This window comes from Apus apus, chromosome 14 (genome assembly GCF_020740795.1).
Source record: "Apus apus isolate bApuApu2 chromosome 14, bApuApu2.pri.cur, whole genome shotgun sequence".
Taxonomy (NCBI): Eukaryota; Metazoa; Chordata; class Aves; order Apodiformes; family Apodidae; genus Apus; species Apus apus.
The window spans coordinates 15,414,072-15,432,017 of NC_067295.1; the positions used below are offsets into that span (position 1 = coordinate 15,414,072).

At 55.9% G+C, this 17,946-nt stretch overlaps 1 protein-coding gene across 4 annotated transcripts in view; it reads left to right on the forward strand.

Moving 5' to 3' along the window:
• The window catches only part of RAB11FIP3 (RAB11 family interacting protein 3), an 81,971-nt gene that overhangs the window by 52,665 nt on the left and 11,360 nt on the right, over positions 1-17,946 (forward strand). For 2 of the 4 annotated variants that reach the window (XM_051631911.1, XM_051631914.1), the window contains exons 4-8: positions 331-518; positions 4,358-4,531; positions 8,342-8,476; positions 12,802-12,837; positions 16,218-16,311. In XM_051631911.1, the coding sequence (XP_051487871.1) occupies positions 331-518; positions 4,358-4,531; positions 8,342-8,476; positions 12,802-12,837; positions 16,218-16,311 (627 nt within the window). The remainder of the gene's footprint in view (positions 1-330; positions 519-4,357; positions 4,532-8,341; positions 8,477-12,801; positions 12,838-16,217; positions 16,312-17,946) is intronic. The other 2 variants (XM_051631912.1, XM_051631915.1) reach the window with 1 other exon arrangement.

The window sequence follows — 17,946 nt, forward strand, 5'->3', positions numbered from 1 at the left end:
GAATTCTTTGTTGTGAGGGTGGTGAGAGCCTGGCCCAGGTTGCCCAGGGAAGCTGTGGCTGCCCCATCCCTGGCAGTGTTGAAGGGCAGGTTGGATGGGGCTTGGAGCAGCCTGGGCTGGTGGGAGGTGTCCCTGCCCATGCAGGGGGTTGGATCTGGATGATCTTGAAGGTCCCTTCCAACCCAAACCATTCCATGATGCCATGACAAGCAACACTTGGCCGTGGGCTGCAGCTCCCTCTGCGTTGGGGTTGGTGGGATCTCTGTGCTTAGAAATGCAGCACCTGGCAGCTCCAACACCCAGGTGTGTTTCCCTTCCTCTCTCCCCCAGGCTAATGAGGTGACCGACAGCGCCTACATGGGCTCGGAGAGCACCTACAGCGAGTGCGAGACCTTCACGGATGAAGACACCAGCACCCTGGTCCAGCACGAGATGCACGACGAGGTGGAGACAGACAGTGCCATCGACTCCACCGTGCACTCCGAGTTCACCGACCCCAGCGAGGAGCCGGAGCAGGGGTGAGAGGGGACAGGCAGGAGCCCAAAAATCCCCCTGCGGGGCGGGAAACTCCGGCCGACCGGGAACGAACCCGGAGCTCGCGAGACGAGGGTTTCAAAGAGAGTGGGCTGAGGCTGCCTTGCTGGAACTGGTTGGGTTGTTCTATTAATTTAGAGCTTCGTGGAAGACCAAAATAGCTCTTCTTGAATAATAATAACAATAATAATAATTAGGCTGCACCATGTGTAGGCTGTTTTGGAGCTCAGCCTGGTCATATCTCTTGAGTTAATCGTTGCTCGCCTTGGGAGAACTTCTCTACCCTCATTAGCATCTTTAACCTCTCAAATGACTTCTCAGATGATCCAAACACCTGAAATACTTGCAGTTTTTTAACCTATCGCTTAAGCCAGAAACACAACATGTAATTTTCAAGTCAGGAGGGGAACTCACCCTCTTCTTGTTTTACCCAAACACGCGTGTGCCCTTTGATGTGCAACCGCCTCCTGTAATAACTAGTTTGAAACTTGTGCCTGAAGCACAGAAGTGTGAGCTGAGATCTTTGTCCCCGTGTCTGAAACGCTGCTGGTGAAACTGCTGCTGGGCTCACCTCATTTCCTAGAATCCCAGACTGGTTTGGGTTGGGAGGGACCTTAAAGATCATCCAGTTCCAACCCCCCTGCATGGGCAGGGACACCTCCCACCAGCCCAGGCTGCTCCAAGCCCCATCCAACCTGCCCTTCAACACTGCCAGGGATGGGGCAGCCACAGCTTCCCTGGGCAACCTGGGCCAGGCTCTCCCCACCCTCACACCCAAGAATTTCCTCCTCATGTCCAACCTCAGTCTCCCCTCTTCCACTTTTAATCCATCCCCCTTGTCCTCTCCCTCCCTACCCTTGTCCCAAGCTCCTCCCCAGCTTTCCTGGAGCCCCTTCAGGTACTGAAAGGCCTCAATTTTACAGTAAAAGTTGTTTTTTAGGATGAAACTGAGATGCTGGGAAGGCTGGAGAGGAGGGAATAACTCCTTTAATAGTGACCCAAGAGCACCGGTCGGTGCTGAAACCTCTGGAACCTGAATGTTTGCTAACACCCAGGGGTTTTTTTGGCCAAACCCAGCCCACACAGCCCTGCTTCTGTGGTGAATATTAACATTTCCAGTCGCTTTTAGAAAGCCCTGGGACTTCCCACCCACTCCAGCCCCCCAGCTGGGGCCGTCAGAGACGCAGCCGGGGGGCAGTGCCGCCGGGTGCTCTGCACCAGGGCCGAAAGGGTGCTGTGGATTAGGGCAGCAATGAGCTTAGCTGGCTAGGCTCTCCTCACCCCAGAGCCTTCAGCTCAGTGACAGTTAAATCGGGATATAATCGGGTGCTGAACTCCCTGCCCGCTGGGCAGGAGGTCTCAGGAGGAGCCATGGCAGCCTGCGTGCGCGCTCGTCCTCTGGGGAAGATGACGTGCCTGGGATTCACCTGCCTGTAGGTACAAACTGCTTGGCTTGGGGGTATTTTTGATTTGGAAGCTCTTGAGGCTTCCCTGCTAGCCCCAGCGTGGCCGTGGGGAGGTTGGGTGTCCTTTGGGTGCTCCGTCCCAGGGCAGTGACACCCGTTGCCAGGCGGGTTCCATCTGTGCCATTTCCAGGGAGCCAGAAAAACCCATGGAAAAAGTGAATTTAGCTTAAAGATTTGGGACAGAAACCTCTGGAAGTCTATTCCTAAGTGGCTGAGGGCTGGTTTTGATGCTGGCAGACCTCAGAAAGGAGAAACAAAATTATGTACCCTTCTGGTGCCCAGAGCTCTTCCAGGATGGTCAGTAAGTACAACCCGAGCAAGATGCTGGTGGATGGAATCAAAGCTTCAACTTTGCCTGTTGAAGCTCCACATACCTTAGATGGTTTGAGCTTAAGCTGTTATTTAGGCTGTGCACAGTCAAGATGAGTTGGATTCTGGATCTCCCAACTGCTGGAGCCTCCAATAGGTGATTATGAAAGGCTTGTGCTATTTCTTGCCCAGAGCATCCCTGGCTGAGGCTTTCCAGGTGCCTGATCAGATCAGCTCCTCTAACAGTGCTTGTCAAACCACAGCCCCAAATTTAGAGAATTCAGGGTTGGCTTTTGCTCACGAGTTAGAAATTCCACCCCCTGACTTCTATTCCTGGAGAGATTTCCCAGGCTTCCAGCACTGGTCTGTGGGGTGCAGGTTCCAGGAATAACGGTGCAGATGCCCACAGGCTGGAATGGACTTGTCTGTGGTTAACCAGAGATCTGTTCTTTCAGCTGAAGGCTTAACATGTTTTTGATTAACAGGATAAAGGCAAATCCTGCAGATGGTGCAGGTTTTTGTCATAAATGGCTTATCTGTAATCTTTATTTTTTTTTCCTTTCTGATGCAGTCCCACAATCTAGTCGTGCTCGTGTTCTCCCTCTCCCAGGAAGTGGTTGGAAATGGGGCCCTAGCCTGAAATATCAGGTTTTATTGTCATGCAGCCTCTTGATTTTACCACGGATTTTAGAGAGGAGAGTGGTGCTTGTGCCCCCACAGCCCTGTGGCTCATAGACACGTGGGCTTCTTTCACAGCCTGATTCTTGAGGTTCCCCCAAGCTCAGCAGTTGTATCATGGGAATCCCCAGACTGGTTTGGGTTGGAAGGGACCTTATAGACCATCCAGTCCCAACCCCCTGCATGGGCAGGGACACCTCCCACCAGCCCAGGCTGCTCCAAGCCCCATCCAACCTGCCCTTCAACACTGCCAGGGATGGGGCAGCCACAGCTTCCCTGGGCAACCTGGGCCAGGCTCTCCCCACCCTCACAGCCAAGAATTTCCTCCTCATGTCCAACCTCAATCTCCCTCTTCCAGTTTTCATCCCTTCCCCCTTGTCCTCTCCCTCCCTGCCCTTGTCCCAAGTCCCTCCCCAGCTTTCCTGGAGCCCCTTCAGGCACTGGAAGGTGCTCTAAGGTCTCCCTGGAGCCTTCTCTTCTCCAGGCTGAACACCCCAACTCTCCCAGCCTGGCTCCAGAGCAGAGCTGCTCCAGCCCTTGGATCATCTCCGTGGCCTCCTCTGGACTCTTTCCAACAGCTCCATGTCCTTCTTATGTTGGGGTCCCCAGAGCTGGACATGGAAAGTCCCCTGAGAATGGGCACATACCACCATGGTGGCTTCCCTTCACGCAGCACCCTGTGCAGGAGAAGACACGGAGGGAAACGATGACTCTTGTGCTGAGCTGTGTCCCCTCGAAAGCAGGTGGCATCCCAGGACCTGTGCTAGGCTCAGGGTGTTTAGGCTGAGGCTTCAGGATCCAGTGTTAAAAACCCATGGACCAGCATTCCCAGGTTGTCACGAGCACCTGCAGCGTTTTCCCAGCAGGAACAGGGAAAGGGGCCCCTTGGTCTTGCCTGGGGGGGTCTGTGCCCGCTGGGTTTAAACTGCCAGGGTTTGTGTCATGGAGGGAGCACAGTGACAGAGTGAAACCCTGGTGCTGGGCTCCCGAGAGGAGGACACAGCAACAAGCAGGTGTGAGCCTGGTCCCCAGGCTGGAGGTGGAACTCCAGAGGTGTTGGAGGTGTCGTCGGGACACGCTCGAGCTTTTCCTCCGCCCTGCTTTGTGGTTGCACCCGTGCCCTGCCAGGGTTTGCCACCCACCTCTGGGGGCTGTCCTGGGAGCCTCACTGTCCCCAACTCCTCCACTGCAGCTGCCAGGGGAGCTTGTGTGAAAAAGCATTGGTTTGGTGTGAAAAAAAGAACAAATCTAAGGGTAATTGCTGCAAACTGCCTGGGGGTTCCTGGGCTGCCCCTGGGGTGTGAGAGGGCGAATTGCCCTGGGGGGCTTGGAAAGGCCACCTGCTCATGTCTTCCTCTCTGCTCCCACAGATCCCATCCTCACGACCTGCCCCTGGGCTCGGAGCTCAGCCACTCCATCGTGACTGTCATCAGTGGAGAGGAGCACTTTGAGGATTATGGAGAAGGGAACGAAGCCGATTTGTTCTCGGAGCGTTTGCGTAACGGGGAAAGCAGCTTTACTGGCTCCTCGTTCCTCTCGCCCAGGTAAGGCTCCTCCCAGGAAGGTTTGAACTGGTTTCACTTGCTTCTTGTCTTGGCCTGGGCTCTGTGTGTGCGGGGCAGAAGTTGTGCCCTTTGGGTTTGCACACCCGTCGGCCTGCAGCGGGGAAAAATGTTTGGGTGCCACGGGATAATCAGCTGGGGACTGGGAGAGGAGATGCCTCCCCCAGTCTTCCCTCTTCCTGACCAGTGCCCACCCTCCCACTAATGCCTGGCAGCAACTGGAAGAGCACACGTGTCCAGGACAGCGTCGCATTCCCACTCCTCTCAGGGATGTGGATCCTCATGGAACCTTCCAGTGCAGAAAACCACCCCTGGCCTCGGTGGATCTTTCTTTTTTCCTGCCTCTCTTTGCTGGTGGTTTTGGCTTTGATACGAGGCTTGGTTGGATTTGCAGAAGCTGCACCAGGTGAAGGGCTCTGAGGAGCAAGAAGCAGGCTCTGGGGTTTTCCTGGGCTCCTTGCTTTGGGGTCTGAGCTCAGGAAAATGGTTCTCCAGCTGGTATGACAGTACAAAACCTGCCAATACTTACTTTTGAAGGAAAAAAAAGGGAAAAAATCCACTTCTGCAGCCCACAAAAGCTCTGTGGTGATCCATAACGCTGGGGACGTGTTCCTTCATCAAGCAGGACATCTCTGCCAGCCACACACCCACGTTGAAGACAAGAACCTACTTTTTTCCTTTGGGGTGATACACGTTGGTGACTTTCTGCAGTGACACAAACCTGTCATCATGTCATGGGTTTTTTTTGCTGTCTGCCTGTTTTCTGCCAGCTTCCCAAAGCCCTCTGTGGAGTTAGGGCAGGTGTGGTTGCCCAGGGAAGAGGTGCAGTCAAACCTCCACACCTGCACTTTGCTGCAGGTTGGGGCTGACTTTCTTTTCCTCTGGGGCAGCAGCAATTTTGAAGGTGGTAACTTAAAACCCCACCAGGAGGGTGTTGCTGCAAAGCCACCCAGTTGCCTCAGGAAACCAGTGCTCCAACCCTTGCTGTTGGTGGGACACCCAGCAGCTGGAAGGGCCACCTCACTCATCCGTGCTGGTCCTTCCGTGGCCCTGTGCCATGAGATGCCAAGTCCAGCTGCCTGCCCTGGTGCTGCAGCACAGCAAGTGCTCTTGGATAAACACCACCCTTGGTGTTCATTTTGAGTTCCTCCTCGAGGGTGGGCTCCACCAGAAGTCCTCCACCCACCTAGTCCAGAGGGCTCCTGGCAAGAAGATACTCAGCTAAAGCAGCTTTGCCATCAGTTAAACTTTTTCTTTGCTCTCAGGCTGGAGCTCCCAGGTTGCCTACACCCCCAACGTTCAGATCCTGCTCTCCCAGGGCACTGTCTTGCCTCTGCTGCTCTGCCTCTTTGGACCTGATCCAGGAGATCATGCTCTTGCAGCACCTTCCCTCTGGCAGGAGGGGCTCGCCCGGCACGTGGCCACGCCACTCGTGGTGGTTGATGCTGGAGAAGATTCACTGCTGGGGCTCGCAAGGGTGAAGATAAACCCTGCAGAACCTCCAGAGTAAAGAATGTGGGTCTGTTTGAAACGGAGGATTTCCTCGTGCCTTTCAAGTCTGGCACTTACCTGGATTATCGTCGCGTGCGTGAAGGTCCTGAGCTGATCTTTCTCTCAGGTCGTGCTGGTTTGCTGAGCAGAGCCTCTCCAGCGTGTTTAAATGTAGTGAAACCTTAAAGAACTACAGGAAAGAACTGTAAAAAAAAAACCTGAAAGAAATACTGGGTCAGGCTGAACATTTTTTTTGGCTGTGACTTGAGTCTGAGGAGCACTCAGCACTTCCACGCTCTGGTCACCACGCGGTGTGTCCATCTTACAAGAGCCTCTAAATGGGAATAACATCGACAGATGTTCTTGCCACAGCTCCAGAGCTTCACCAGAGGGCTAGTGCAAGAGCCACGAGCCTTCAGGGAACGTTCTCCTGCCTAGGCCTTGCATGGTTTTGCCACATCTCCTCTTGGGGTTGTCTCCTCTTCCCTGGCACGTCCATCCGGGAGGAGAAGCCTCTCTCTCTGCAGCGCCCGGTGGGGGATGCCAGCTGCTGAGGAGCTGTGCCAGCCACCACCCGTGACCTGTGGAAGACTCCAGGAGATGCAGGGAGGAGGCAGGAGGGCCGGGCTGGTGCAGAGGGTGGCAGCTTGCCACAAGGGGTGGGTGGGGAGCCCCAGGGCTTGGGGTGGTTGAGCTCTCACCCACGCGACGGGCGAGCACCCAAGGCAGCCAGAGGCCACGTCTACCTGCACGCAGCCCAGGAGCTGCCAGGCTGGCCCCTGGGCTCTCTCCTCTCTGCTGCCTGCCCCGTTTTGATGAATGCTTGTGAAGATTCACACCTCAGCCAGGGGTGCAGCCGGCTGGGTGAGCAGTTTCTGCCTGCTGGCAGGGGTGAGGAGGAGGAGGAGGAGCTGAGCAGAGCTCACGTGCAGCCGGGCATGGGGACAGAGCCCATCACTTCTGCAGCTGCCACCAAGCTGCTGTCACCTTCTTACCCTTGTGCAAAGCCTGAGCAACCAAACTGGCTGCTGGTGGGTGAGGATTATCCCGGGTCCCAAGCCATCCTAGAGGGCAGAGGGAATGTCTTTTTGATTTATTTGTTTTTCCAGGCACGGGCAGAGAGGAGCAGTGGGCTGTTTACTCTTGTCCAGCTGTGGGTTCTAAGAGGGCTTGGAAGTACTGTACAGAAAGCAGCAACTCACAGGGCTTCCCCTGGGGGTGGCTGGGCTGCTGGCACCCCACTGCCACCCAAAAACATCAGCCAGGGGTTATGCAAAGGTGCTGAGCCAGGGGACCCCTCCTGGGGTGTCCCAGGCACTCAGCACCTCCTGGGCCAGGACTCACCAGGGTGGATCTGTATCACGGGGCTGCCTGGCCCCTTCTGATGCCTTCTGGTTTTAATCTTGCTTGTGTTTGCTCACACCTTGATCTGTCTTTCTTATTGAACTGCTTTGTATTTTCTCTATTAACCTTTCTTTGATTGAAGTCCGTGGCTTCCAGAAGCAGGTTTTCCCCACAGAGATGATCTGTGACCTGTGTCTGGCCCCAAAGTAACACAGACTCCTCCTGTTCCAAATCCCTTGGCCAAACTTGGTCCTGCCCGAGTCATGTCAGGTGGGGGAAGTGACTGCCTGGTTTGCCAAGTGTCAGTGAATGCCTCAGCAGCTTCTTTTCCATGCTGCCAGCTGAAAATGAAACCCTGATCAGACCCATTGGCTCCCCAAGCTGTGAAGGTCCTGTAGACCCCCCCCCCACCGTGGCCAAAAGATGCTCCCCAAGGAGGCAAAGCTGCTGCTCCAGCTTCTGGGTGCTTCACTTTGGAGGAAGCAGCTTTTGAACCACCTTTTTGAGTTTGGCTTCCAAAAAGGGGGGGGGGACACCTCATTGGGATGAAAATCTGGCTCTATGCATTTCTCCTGGAGGGTCCCCAGAGCAAAGCTGCCCTGTTTGACAAGTGTCCCCCTTGGGAAATAAGGTGACTGATGGAAGGATTTGACACCTCACCTTCACTTGGGGCTCTCAGGGCTTCCTCCACAGGAGCAGGAGGTTGGAAACGTGTCAGCCAAGCTCAGCTGCTGTGGGAGGAGGGCAGGGGGAGTCCTGCTAATTCACAGCAGCTCCTTCTTGCCCACGAGCTGCCTTCAAAAGCCAAGGCAGGCGGGTCAGCCAGCCTGAAGTTTGACACGGCAGGTCTTGCAGCTCACCCCAAAAGCCTCCCCCAGCCTCAGCTTGTGGAAGCCATGGATGAAAATCATCCCTGCCTGTTCTGCCCTGTTCAAATGACCCTTGTGCTCTCTCCAGCACCACTCCTCTCGCTGCGAAGCTGCACAGCATTCTTGCAGATGAAGCTTTTGAGTTTTACTGTAGCCAGTGCCACAAACAAATCAACCGCCTCGAGGATCTTTCTGCTCGCCTGAATGATCTTGAAATGAATAGGTAATTGGGCTGGTGTGTGGCCGTTGCAGTGTTTGGGAGTGATGCTCTGCAAGGGGGGGGAATACTCTCCTTGTTGCTTGCACAGCTTTTCCTTTTGGTGCCTTGTTTGAGTCCTTGGTTGGGGAAGGGGATGGATTTCAGGCAGCGGGGGGGGGAGAGGCTGTCGTGGCTTTGTGGAGGGTGAGGAGATGTTTCCTTCAATCCCAGCCAGGGAGGCTGGCAGACAGTGAGAGTTTAGCCTCCTGCTCTAGGGCAGCTTCTTTGCTTGTCCTGCTGAGTGGTGGGTGCTTCGCTCCGAGTGACCCACCAGGGCTCGAAAGCCTGAGCTGGTCATGTACAGGGTTTCTGTCACTGAGGGAAGGACCAAGGCCAGGTCTTCTGGCTGGTGAAACCCAGCATGAGCTGCTGGTTCAGCCTGGAAGGGCAGGTACAGCCTGTCCTGCTGCAGCAGGAACCTGGAAACATCCTAGAATCATGGAATGGGTTGGGTTGGGAGGGACCTTAGAGATCATTAGGATCCAACCCCCCTGCATGGGCAGGGACACCTCCCACCAGCCCAGGTTGCTCCAAGCCCCATCCAACCTGCCCTTCAACACTGCCAGGGATGGGGCAGCCACAACTTCCCTGGGCCACCTGGGCCAGGCTCTCACCACCCTCACAGCCAAGAATTTCCTCCTCATGTCCAACCTCAATCTCCCCTCTGCCAGTTTTAATCCATCCCCCTTGTCCTCTCCCTCCCTGCCCTTGTCCCAAGTCCCTCCCCAGCTTTCCTGGAGCCCCTTCAGGCACTGGAAGGTGCTCTAAGGTCTCCCTGGAGCCTTTTCCTCTCCAGGCTGAACACCCCAGCTCTCCCAGCCTGCCTCCATAGGATCTTGCTCTCTGTGGCTTGGGATCTCTCCTGGAGATGCTCTAGCTTTGCAGCAGCACAATCCCATTTTCCCCAGCTCTTCCTGCCTTTGCTTAGGAACTTCATGAGCTTTTGAATGTCAAGGTTGAGGTCGACCAGCCAGCAGCTGGACTTGTGGGTTTGCCAGGTGGGGAGGGATTTCTGTTGGCTTGTTTCACTTTTCAGACCCGTTTGCAGCCCACTGGGTGCAAGGATGGTGGGATTAATGGGAATAATTCTTTGTGTCCTCTTTTCCAAGCCTGCTTTTTGGTCCTGCTCTTGGTCCCTGTCCTCTGCAGGGACAGTGGGACATGGGGGCTCTGCTGGGCAATGTAGCTATGGGAAGAGAACTGGAAAACAAACAGGAGCTTGACCTTCATGGTTTTTGAAGGGGAAAAAATACTTCTTTCCCTCTGTTTTTCTTGGGTGAATGAGTTTCCTTTGCTGTTGGAGGCCTTGAGGGTCAGTGATGGGTCTCAGGTTATGCAGTTATTAAGGAGAACATGGGATTGCCCTGGAGGCACCAGTAGCCCCACTCCATTTCAGGCTTTCTCCACTGAACTGACACCCCAGAGTCTCCTGTGAGAGGTGGCATCTCCAGAGCAGGCTTCCCTGTCCCATGATGTTGTGGCAGGAATTCCGTGGCTCCCTTGGGCTCAGGGTGTGTAGACAGGGTTCCTCCCTCTGTGGTCAGGGGTTCCCATGCACACATTTCCTGGAAATTTGCTCCCAAAGGCCCCTGCACACTGACCCAGTGGAAGGGGCATCCAGCAAGGTGGGGAGGACATGAGAGGTGTCCCCATGCAGCACGTGGGACGTGGCAGGACCTGCTGGTTGCTCCCAGCATCACCAGCAGTGTGGAGCCCTCAGGGCAAGGGGACAAACCCCAGGCTGCAGGTGAAGGAGGCAGCAGAAACTGGACCACAATGTGGGCCCAGCAGCCTCACACACTGTGAAACCTGGAGACCTCTGCTCCAGAGGCTGGGGGTGAAGCCCAAGCTGCCATCTGACAGCCTCCCTCCTAAAACCTGGCAGTGTTTGTGCAGCCTTTGACACGTGGAAGAAGGTGGGGAGCCTGCTCCTGGCATTGGGGTGCTGCTGCCCAAGCCCATGGCATGGGAAGGTGGGGAAGAAATCCAGCAGGAGAATCCTAGAATGCCAGGTTGGAAGGGACCTCAAGGATCATCTGGTCCAACCTTTCTAGGAAATACTCAAGTTGATATGAGGTGGCCCAGCATCTGTTGAGCTGAGTCTTCAAACTGTCCCATGTGTGGGAATCCACCACTTCCCTTGGGAGATGATTCCAATGTCTGCCTGTTCTCGTGGTGAAACATTTTCTTCTGGGGTCCAATGAGCATCTCCCCAGGAGCAACTTGTGCCCATCACCCTGGGACTCGTTGTAAAGAGGGAGTCTCCATCTTCTTGGCAGCCACCCTTCCTGGCCTTGGAACATGGTGATGAGGTCTCCCCTTGAGCCTTCTCCTCTCCAGGCTGAACAAACCCAGCTCTCTCAGCCTCTCCTGGTATGGCAGGTCCTCTGATCCTCCTCATGGCCCTTCTCTGGGCCTTCCAGCCTGTCCACATCTGCTCTGTGCAGCCAGGAGCTCGGGGCTGAACCAGTTCAGGAGGAGCACATCTTGTTTTAGTGCCCTTGAGGCAGCCCTGGTGTGTCCCATCCCCTCCAGAGAGACCCCCCAGCTGCCAGCACTGCTTTCCCATCCCTTCTTTGCAGAGACAAATATTATTTCTCCCTCTGGTGCTGAGGACATAACAGGAGTGATTCCAGTGGGGGGTCTGACCCTCCCCTGGGGTGGGTGCTGAGTGTCCTTGAAGCCCAGCCAGCCCCAGCTCTTGTGCTCCTTGGACATCTGGGGCTCCAGGATGCCCTTTGGACACGAGGGCTGGTAACCCTGACAACAACAAGCCCTGGTTGCTCCCTGGGTTGTTTTGGTGGTTGTTTTTCCTTCACAAAGAAAATTGTCCTGAGCTATTTATAATTCCTCCTTCGAAGAACTGAAGTAATTGTTGCAGCTCAGGAATGGACTCCCAGGTGCTTGTGTTTATTTTTTATATATATATATATTTATTTTGTTTTTTTCCCCTCTTTAAACTGAGCTAAGCACCAGGGGATGGAACTGCTGCTTCTCCACGGTGGTTGCTGCCATCATTCAGTCAGGGTTTGGTGTCAGTGTCTTGGCCCAGTGGCATCTGTTTGGGAAAAAAAAGGAGTGAGATCCAAGCCCTGTGGGCTTCATAGAATCCCAGACTGGTTTGGGTTGGGAGGGACCTTATGGATCATCCAGTTCCACCCCCCTGCATGGGCAGGGACACCTCCCACCAGCCCAGGTTGCTCCAAGCCCCATCCAACCTGCCCTTCAACACTGCCAGGGATGGGGCAGCCACAGCTTCCCTGGGCAACCTGGGCCAGGCTCTCACCACCCTCACAGCCAAGAATTTCCTCCTCATGTCCAACCTCAATCTCCCCTCTGCCAGTTTTAATCCATCCCCCCTTGTCCTCTCCCTCCCTGCCCTTGTCCCAAGCCCCTCCCCAGCTTTCCTGGAGCCCCTTCAGGCACTGGAAGGTGCTCTCAGGTCTCCCTGGAGCCTTCTCTTCTCCAGGCTGAACACCCCAACTCTCCCAGCCTGGCTCCAGAGCAGAGCTGCTCCAGCCCCTTGTAGTCTCCTCTGGAGGAGTGTGTGAAGGCTGGAAAGGCTCTTTTAGCAGCAGCTGTTCCTGAGAAAGGCTTTTTTTTCCTCCTTGGCTGTCCACCCCATGGGTCACACTGGGCATTAGCTACACCCTGACCTCTGTGGTATGGTGGCAGATGGCATCTGTGGAGCTGGGGGGTGTCACCTCCAGCAGTTACCCCTGCAGAGGAGAGCTCCTTCCCCTCCTCAGACATTACAGCAGTGCTCAGAATCCAGACAGGGTCATGCCCAGCAGCTCCTGAAGTGTCTGAGCTACACGTAGGCAGCAAATTCTCCCAGAGAATTGTCACCCAGAGCCAAAGAGGTGAGAATAATCCTGAGGAGAAGCAGGAGCAAGTGCAGGAGGCTGGAAGTGCCCCTGTCCAGCTGGGAGCTGTGTCCTGTCCCCAGCCCCGAGGCAGGGAGCTCAGGGGGTGCTGGAGACACCCCAGCTGAACCCCACCAAACTCTACTGCTATTATTAGCCCCCTTTCCTTGGGGCTCAGCTTTCAGGCCAGGGATCAGAGGATCCGGGTGCTGGAGGTTTCCTGCAGCCTGATGCCCCTGGGCTTCATTATCACCGGGGTGTTAATTAGGTGAGGTGTTAATTAGGTGAGCAGGGGGGGTGGCCGGGCTGTACATGCCAGGGCAGAGGATGTGCCCCCCCCGAGTTCTTGCACTTTCCTGTTTCCCTTGCTCTCCACTCTCAGCTTTCCTAACCCTTCTCCTGTTTTCCCCTTGACTTTTGCAGCCCAAATAAAAGACTCTCAAGCAAGAAGGTGGCAAGGTAAGCTCAGATTCCTCCTGCTCCCTGCTCAGAGGGGTGTCCGGGCTGGCTGCTGGGAATGGGAATGGGGGAAAGTGGTGGGGGGGGGGGAAAAAGCTGGGAAAAATAAGTGTGGGGTGTCTTGCCTAGTGCTGGGGAAAAGCAGGTTTAATTCTGATGGAGTTCATGGGAGCTGGTTTCTCTGACATGGGGGTTTCTCCCTGGGCACACACACAGCTGGAGGCTGGGGACAACCTGGCAGTTTGCCAGGAGAGGAATAGGGGTGTCCCCCCCCCCCAGGCCCCCAGTGCCCGAGCAGGGAAGGAGGCTCTGGAAGGGCATTGTCCCTCTGGGCTGTCTGCTCCCCACTGACACTGGGGTGGGTCTCTAGAAGAGCAGACCAGTCCATACACCCACTCAGAAGGATCCTCCAGCACCCCAAAAAAGCCCAGCCCCCCCCCCCCCCCCCCCAACCGAGACAGCCCTTGGTTCTCTTTCTTTGCTCGGTGTGATCCTCAGCACTTTGCAGGGGCAGCTCTGGGGGCAGCTGCAGGGGACCCCAGCCTGGGGGTGAACTCCATGCTGCTCGTGTCCTGTGGGACCCTCCTGGGACACCAGTGGCCCCAGTGGGCACCTGGGACCCCGTGTGCATGGGGGGGGGGAGCTGCAGTTTGCTCTGAATGCCTGGGGGAGAGGGTCCTCTAGAGGCCTCAGGGTGCTCACCTTCCCTCTCCCAGCTTCCCCAGCCCTCCTGTTCCCATGTCCTTGTGTTTTTAAGGGTGTCCTGGGGTTTAGCTTCCCTGTCCTGCCTGGCTCTGCCCCCCCCAGGGAGGCCATTGCCCCCTGCAGGCCTTGGTTTCCTCCCTGTTTCTCAGCAGGGCAGGGATGCTGCAGAGGAACCAGCAGCTCCAGCTGGGTGATGCTGGTCCCACTGGGTGATGCTGGTCCCACTGGGTGATGCTGGTCCCGCTGGGTGATGCTGGTCCCGCTGGGTGATGCTGGTCCCACTGGGTAATACTGGTCCTGCTGGGTGATGCTGGTCCCACTGGGTTATCACCTAGTCCTGCTGGGTGATGCTGGTCCTGCTGGGTGATGCTGGTCCCACTGGGTTATCACCTAGTCCTGCTGGGTGATGCTGGTCCTGCTGGGTGATGCTGGTCCCACTGGGTTATCACCTAGTCCTGCTGGGTGATGCTGGTCCCACTGGGTGATGCTGGTCCCACTGGGTGATGCTGGTCCTGCTGGGTGATGCTGGTCCTGCTGGGTGATGCTGGTCCTACTGGGTGATGCTGGTCCCACTGGGTTATCACCTAGTCCCACTGGGTGATGCTGGTCCCGCTGGGTGATGCTGGTCCCACTGGGTAATACTGGTCCTGCTGGGTGATGCTGGTCCCACTGGGTTATCACCTAGTCCCACTGGGTGATGCTGGTCCCACTGGGTGATGCTGGTCCCACTGGGTGATACTGGTCCTGCTGGGTGATGCTGGTCCCACTGGGTGATGCTGGTCCCGCTGGGTGATACTGGTCCCACTGGGTGATACTGGTCCTGCTGGGTGATGCTGGTCCCACTGGGTTATCACCTAGTCCCACTGGGTGATGCTGGTCCCGCTGGGTGATGCTGGTCCCCCCGTGCCCTGCCTCTCTGTCCCCTCCCTGCACTGACCCCAGCACCCTCTGCACCCCCCTCCCTCCCTGCTGTGTTCCCTTTCCCTTCTCCACTTCTCCTGCAATCAGCAGGTTTCTCCTGGCACCATTTCCCCTCCTGGCAAGGAAGCAGGACCTTGATGTTCCATTTCCTGCTTCTGGTCATCTCACTTTCTAGATCTTTGTTAAAAACACTGGCAGGAAAGAAGGTTGAGAGGAGCAGCCTGTCCCCAGCTTTCCTGTTGGAGGATCAGTTTTTGTCCCGGGTGGAATCAAGCAAATTTAAGGAGGATTTGAGTTGACTTTTGGGGAATGAAGGTGTCCTGTCTGATGGGGGCTTGAGCCCTTTGCAAGATGCTTTCCTGAGATTGGAACTTGAGGGCTTGAGTAAATATTGGTTCCTTCAAGATTGGTTGTGTTTATGATAATGTGATAATGAGTGATAATGAGCCAGGTCCCAGGAGCAGAGCCAGCTCCTTCAGATCAGATGCTCTCATTACTGAAGAACACCAAAACATTTGCTGTGAGGAAACGGGTTGTCTTTTGGTAAGGGCTCTTGATTTTTTGTCACCCAGGTTCTGCTGGTGCCAAGAGCTCTCAGCTGCTTCAGGCCTCTTGTGCTTGGCATGATTTAAATGACAAATGTGGCCCAGGCTTTAGAATCTAAATATATATACCCAGGGTAAGGATGGAAACTAAGGCTGGGGCTCAGCTGAGGCCTCTCCAGTAAATGCCAGTTATGCTGCAGGAGCATATTGTGGGGCAGGGTGAACTTGAGAGCCTGCCTTACAGATTCCTGGTGGGGGGGGGGAACAACCCCAAACCTGAGGTTCAAAGAGACCTCTGTGGTTTTTCTCACACCCCTCCAGCTCAAAGCAGCTCTGGCTTCAAAGGTGGACCAGGCTGCTGGTGCTTTGAGCTGCACTGGGAGAGCAGAGGGGGGGTTTTTTGCCCCCCCCCCCCCCCCCCCCCCCCCCCCAAGCAGCATCAGCCTGAGATTCCCAGAGCTGGAATCCCACCCACCTTCCCTTGTTGGCCCTGGGATTTCCTTGTGCCTTGAGAATGTGAGGATTTCAGTGCAGATCAGCCCCTTTTTTTGGGGGTGGGGGGGGTGGCCTTTAGGTCCCTGCAGAGCTGTGGCCACCAGTGTCCCAGGGTCTTGCTAATGATGAGCTGGCTCTGGGCTGTGGTGGCTGGTGCAGGGAGGTGGGTTGGGGTGTTTCCCAACAGGTTCAGGGTTGTGGGGGGTTTTTTTCCTACCTCTTACACCCCCTGCCCCCCCCCCCTGCCCCCCCACTTCTTATTAGCCTTATCAGTGCCTAGAGGGGAGTACTCTGCCCTGTGCTGGATAATCCCTGGCCTTGGGTTGGGAAAGAGAGAAAGTGAAAAGCTTGAGCTCTTATCTCTTCCCATTCCAAAGAGCAAAACAAGCCAGTGATCCCAGGATGAAGTCCCGGCAGCTCGTGGCCAGGGCTGTGCTCCCCTGGCTGGGTGAGCAGCCTCCAGCTCAGCCCTCTTAGCCCAAACCCTGAACTTTCAGGACCTCTTGGAGCTTGTGGTGCTGAGGACCTGGCCCTTGTGCAGCCCACCCTGCAGCCCCAGGAGGAGCAGTGGGGGCGGGGGGGGGGGGTGGCAGCTGAGGAGGGGGGCCAGGAGCCATCCTGCAGCAGCAGTTGTGGGCTGGGGCTGCCACCTCCTGCCATGCTGGCCCTGATGTTGGCCCTGCTGTGGGTCGGGGTGGTTTGTCTCTCTTACAGGCAGTTGCACCAGACCAGTGCCCTGGCCGTGGGGGGGATGGAGGAGTCGTACCGGGACGCGCTGGAGTGCTCGGAAGAGGACATCACTGACAAGGTAAGAGCAGTGCTGGCTCTCCTGGAGCATGAGGCAGCTCCCACTGCTCCCAGATCCCCAGGCAGGAGTTGGGGTGAAGCTCCTCTGACGGGTTTTCTCCTCCAGGTCAAAGCAGTGCTGGCTTCAAACCTAGATCAGGCTGCTCGTCCTTGTGTAGGCTCAGCGAGTGTGTTGGGCTGGAAGGGACCTTGAAAGGCCACCTAGTCCAGCCCCCCTGCAGTGAGCAGGGACCTCTGGCACTAGATCAGCTTGCTCAGAGCCCCATCACGCCTGACCTTGAAGGTCCCCATAGATGTGGTCTCCACCACCTCTCTGAGCAACCCGTTCCAGTGCTTCACCACCCTCGTAGCAAAGAACTTCTTCCTCAGGTCCAATCTCCATCTCCCCTGCTCTGGTGTTAAGACCATCTGCACTGGGAGAGCAGAGGGGTTTCCTCCAGGCAGCATCTCCTGGCCCTGGGTCTGTCCCAGTGGGATTGGTGGGATGGGACAGATGGAGCTCCCCAGATGGAGAGGAGGGTGCTGCGAGCCGTGCTGCAGAGCTCCTGTGTTGGGGCAGGAGGTGGCACTGGTGTCTTCTCCCAGGGCTGGAGATGGGCTGCCCTGCTTGCAGCCCCGGCTGGCTTCCCTCCAGCTGGCCAGGAGGAAGGGGGAGCTGCTCCCAGGCTGGATTTTCACTTCTGCTTCACCTCGTAAGATGTTTTCAAACCAGCAAAGTGGCCTGATGTGAAACAAGAACTTCCCTTCCCTGACACCCTCTGGCTGCTGCTGCTGCTGCTCCTGCCGTGAGGGTGTCGAGCTGATTCTGTGCTGGTCCTGCTGGGTTTTACTGGGCTGTTAGGAGGCTTGTAGGGCGAGGCAGGAGCAGGGCAGGAGCACAAGAAAGCTTTTGTTTGAGCAGCCCTAGCTAAAAACAGGGAAGAGGAGACAGGAAGGGTGAAGATGGGAGAGTTGTGGCTTGTGTCAGGATTTGCTGCAACTCCTGGAGCTCCTTGGAAATGAATTTTGAATTCTCTTCCACAGCTGCACGTGTGGCTGCACTTTGCTATAATTGTAAGGCAGGGAAGAGCTTGAAAAGAGGATTTTAAAATCAACCTCTTTTTTTTTTTTCCCAAGCCTGAGAGCTGAATAAACCACATGATTCTGAAGGGCTTCTGGCTCAGAGTGTGCTGGGAAAGGCCTCGGGTCTCTGCACGTTTCTTCTCTTCAGACACCTGGGTGTCTCTTGCCCTCCTCCCCAGAGCAATGGGTCAGGTTTTGCAGACCTGCTCCTAGTTGTATCTCCCTCAGGATTGCTCTTGGATGGGTAGAAATGGGACTTTTCTGACCGTGAAGTCTCCTCCTGCAGTTCCCCACCCACACTCCTGCCTGGGTGGGGAGGAGAGGGGCACTCCCAGCCCCCTTTGCTCCTCAAAGTTCTAGAGGGTTTAGGGCAAGTGAATGAAAAAGCAAATGCAGCTGAAATAAGCCCCATGTAGGTATAGGGGGAAAACACTTGCCTCTGATCCTCCCCCTCCACCTGGCAGCCTTTCCTCCTGCTTTATTTACTGGTAGCTGTGAAGCCAGGATCTTTCAGTCCTGTTTTGGGCAGCAGGTGGTTGTTCCCAGCCTCAGGGCTGGAGCTCCAGGGATCCAG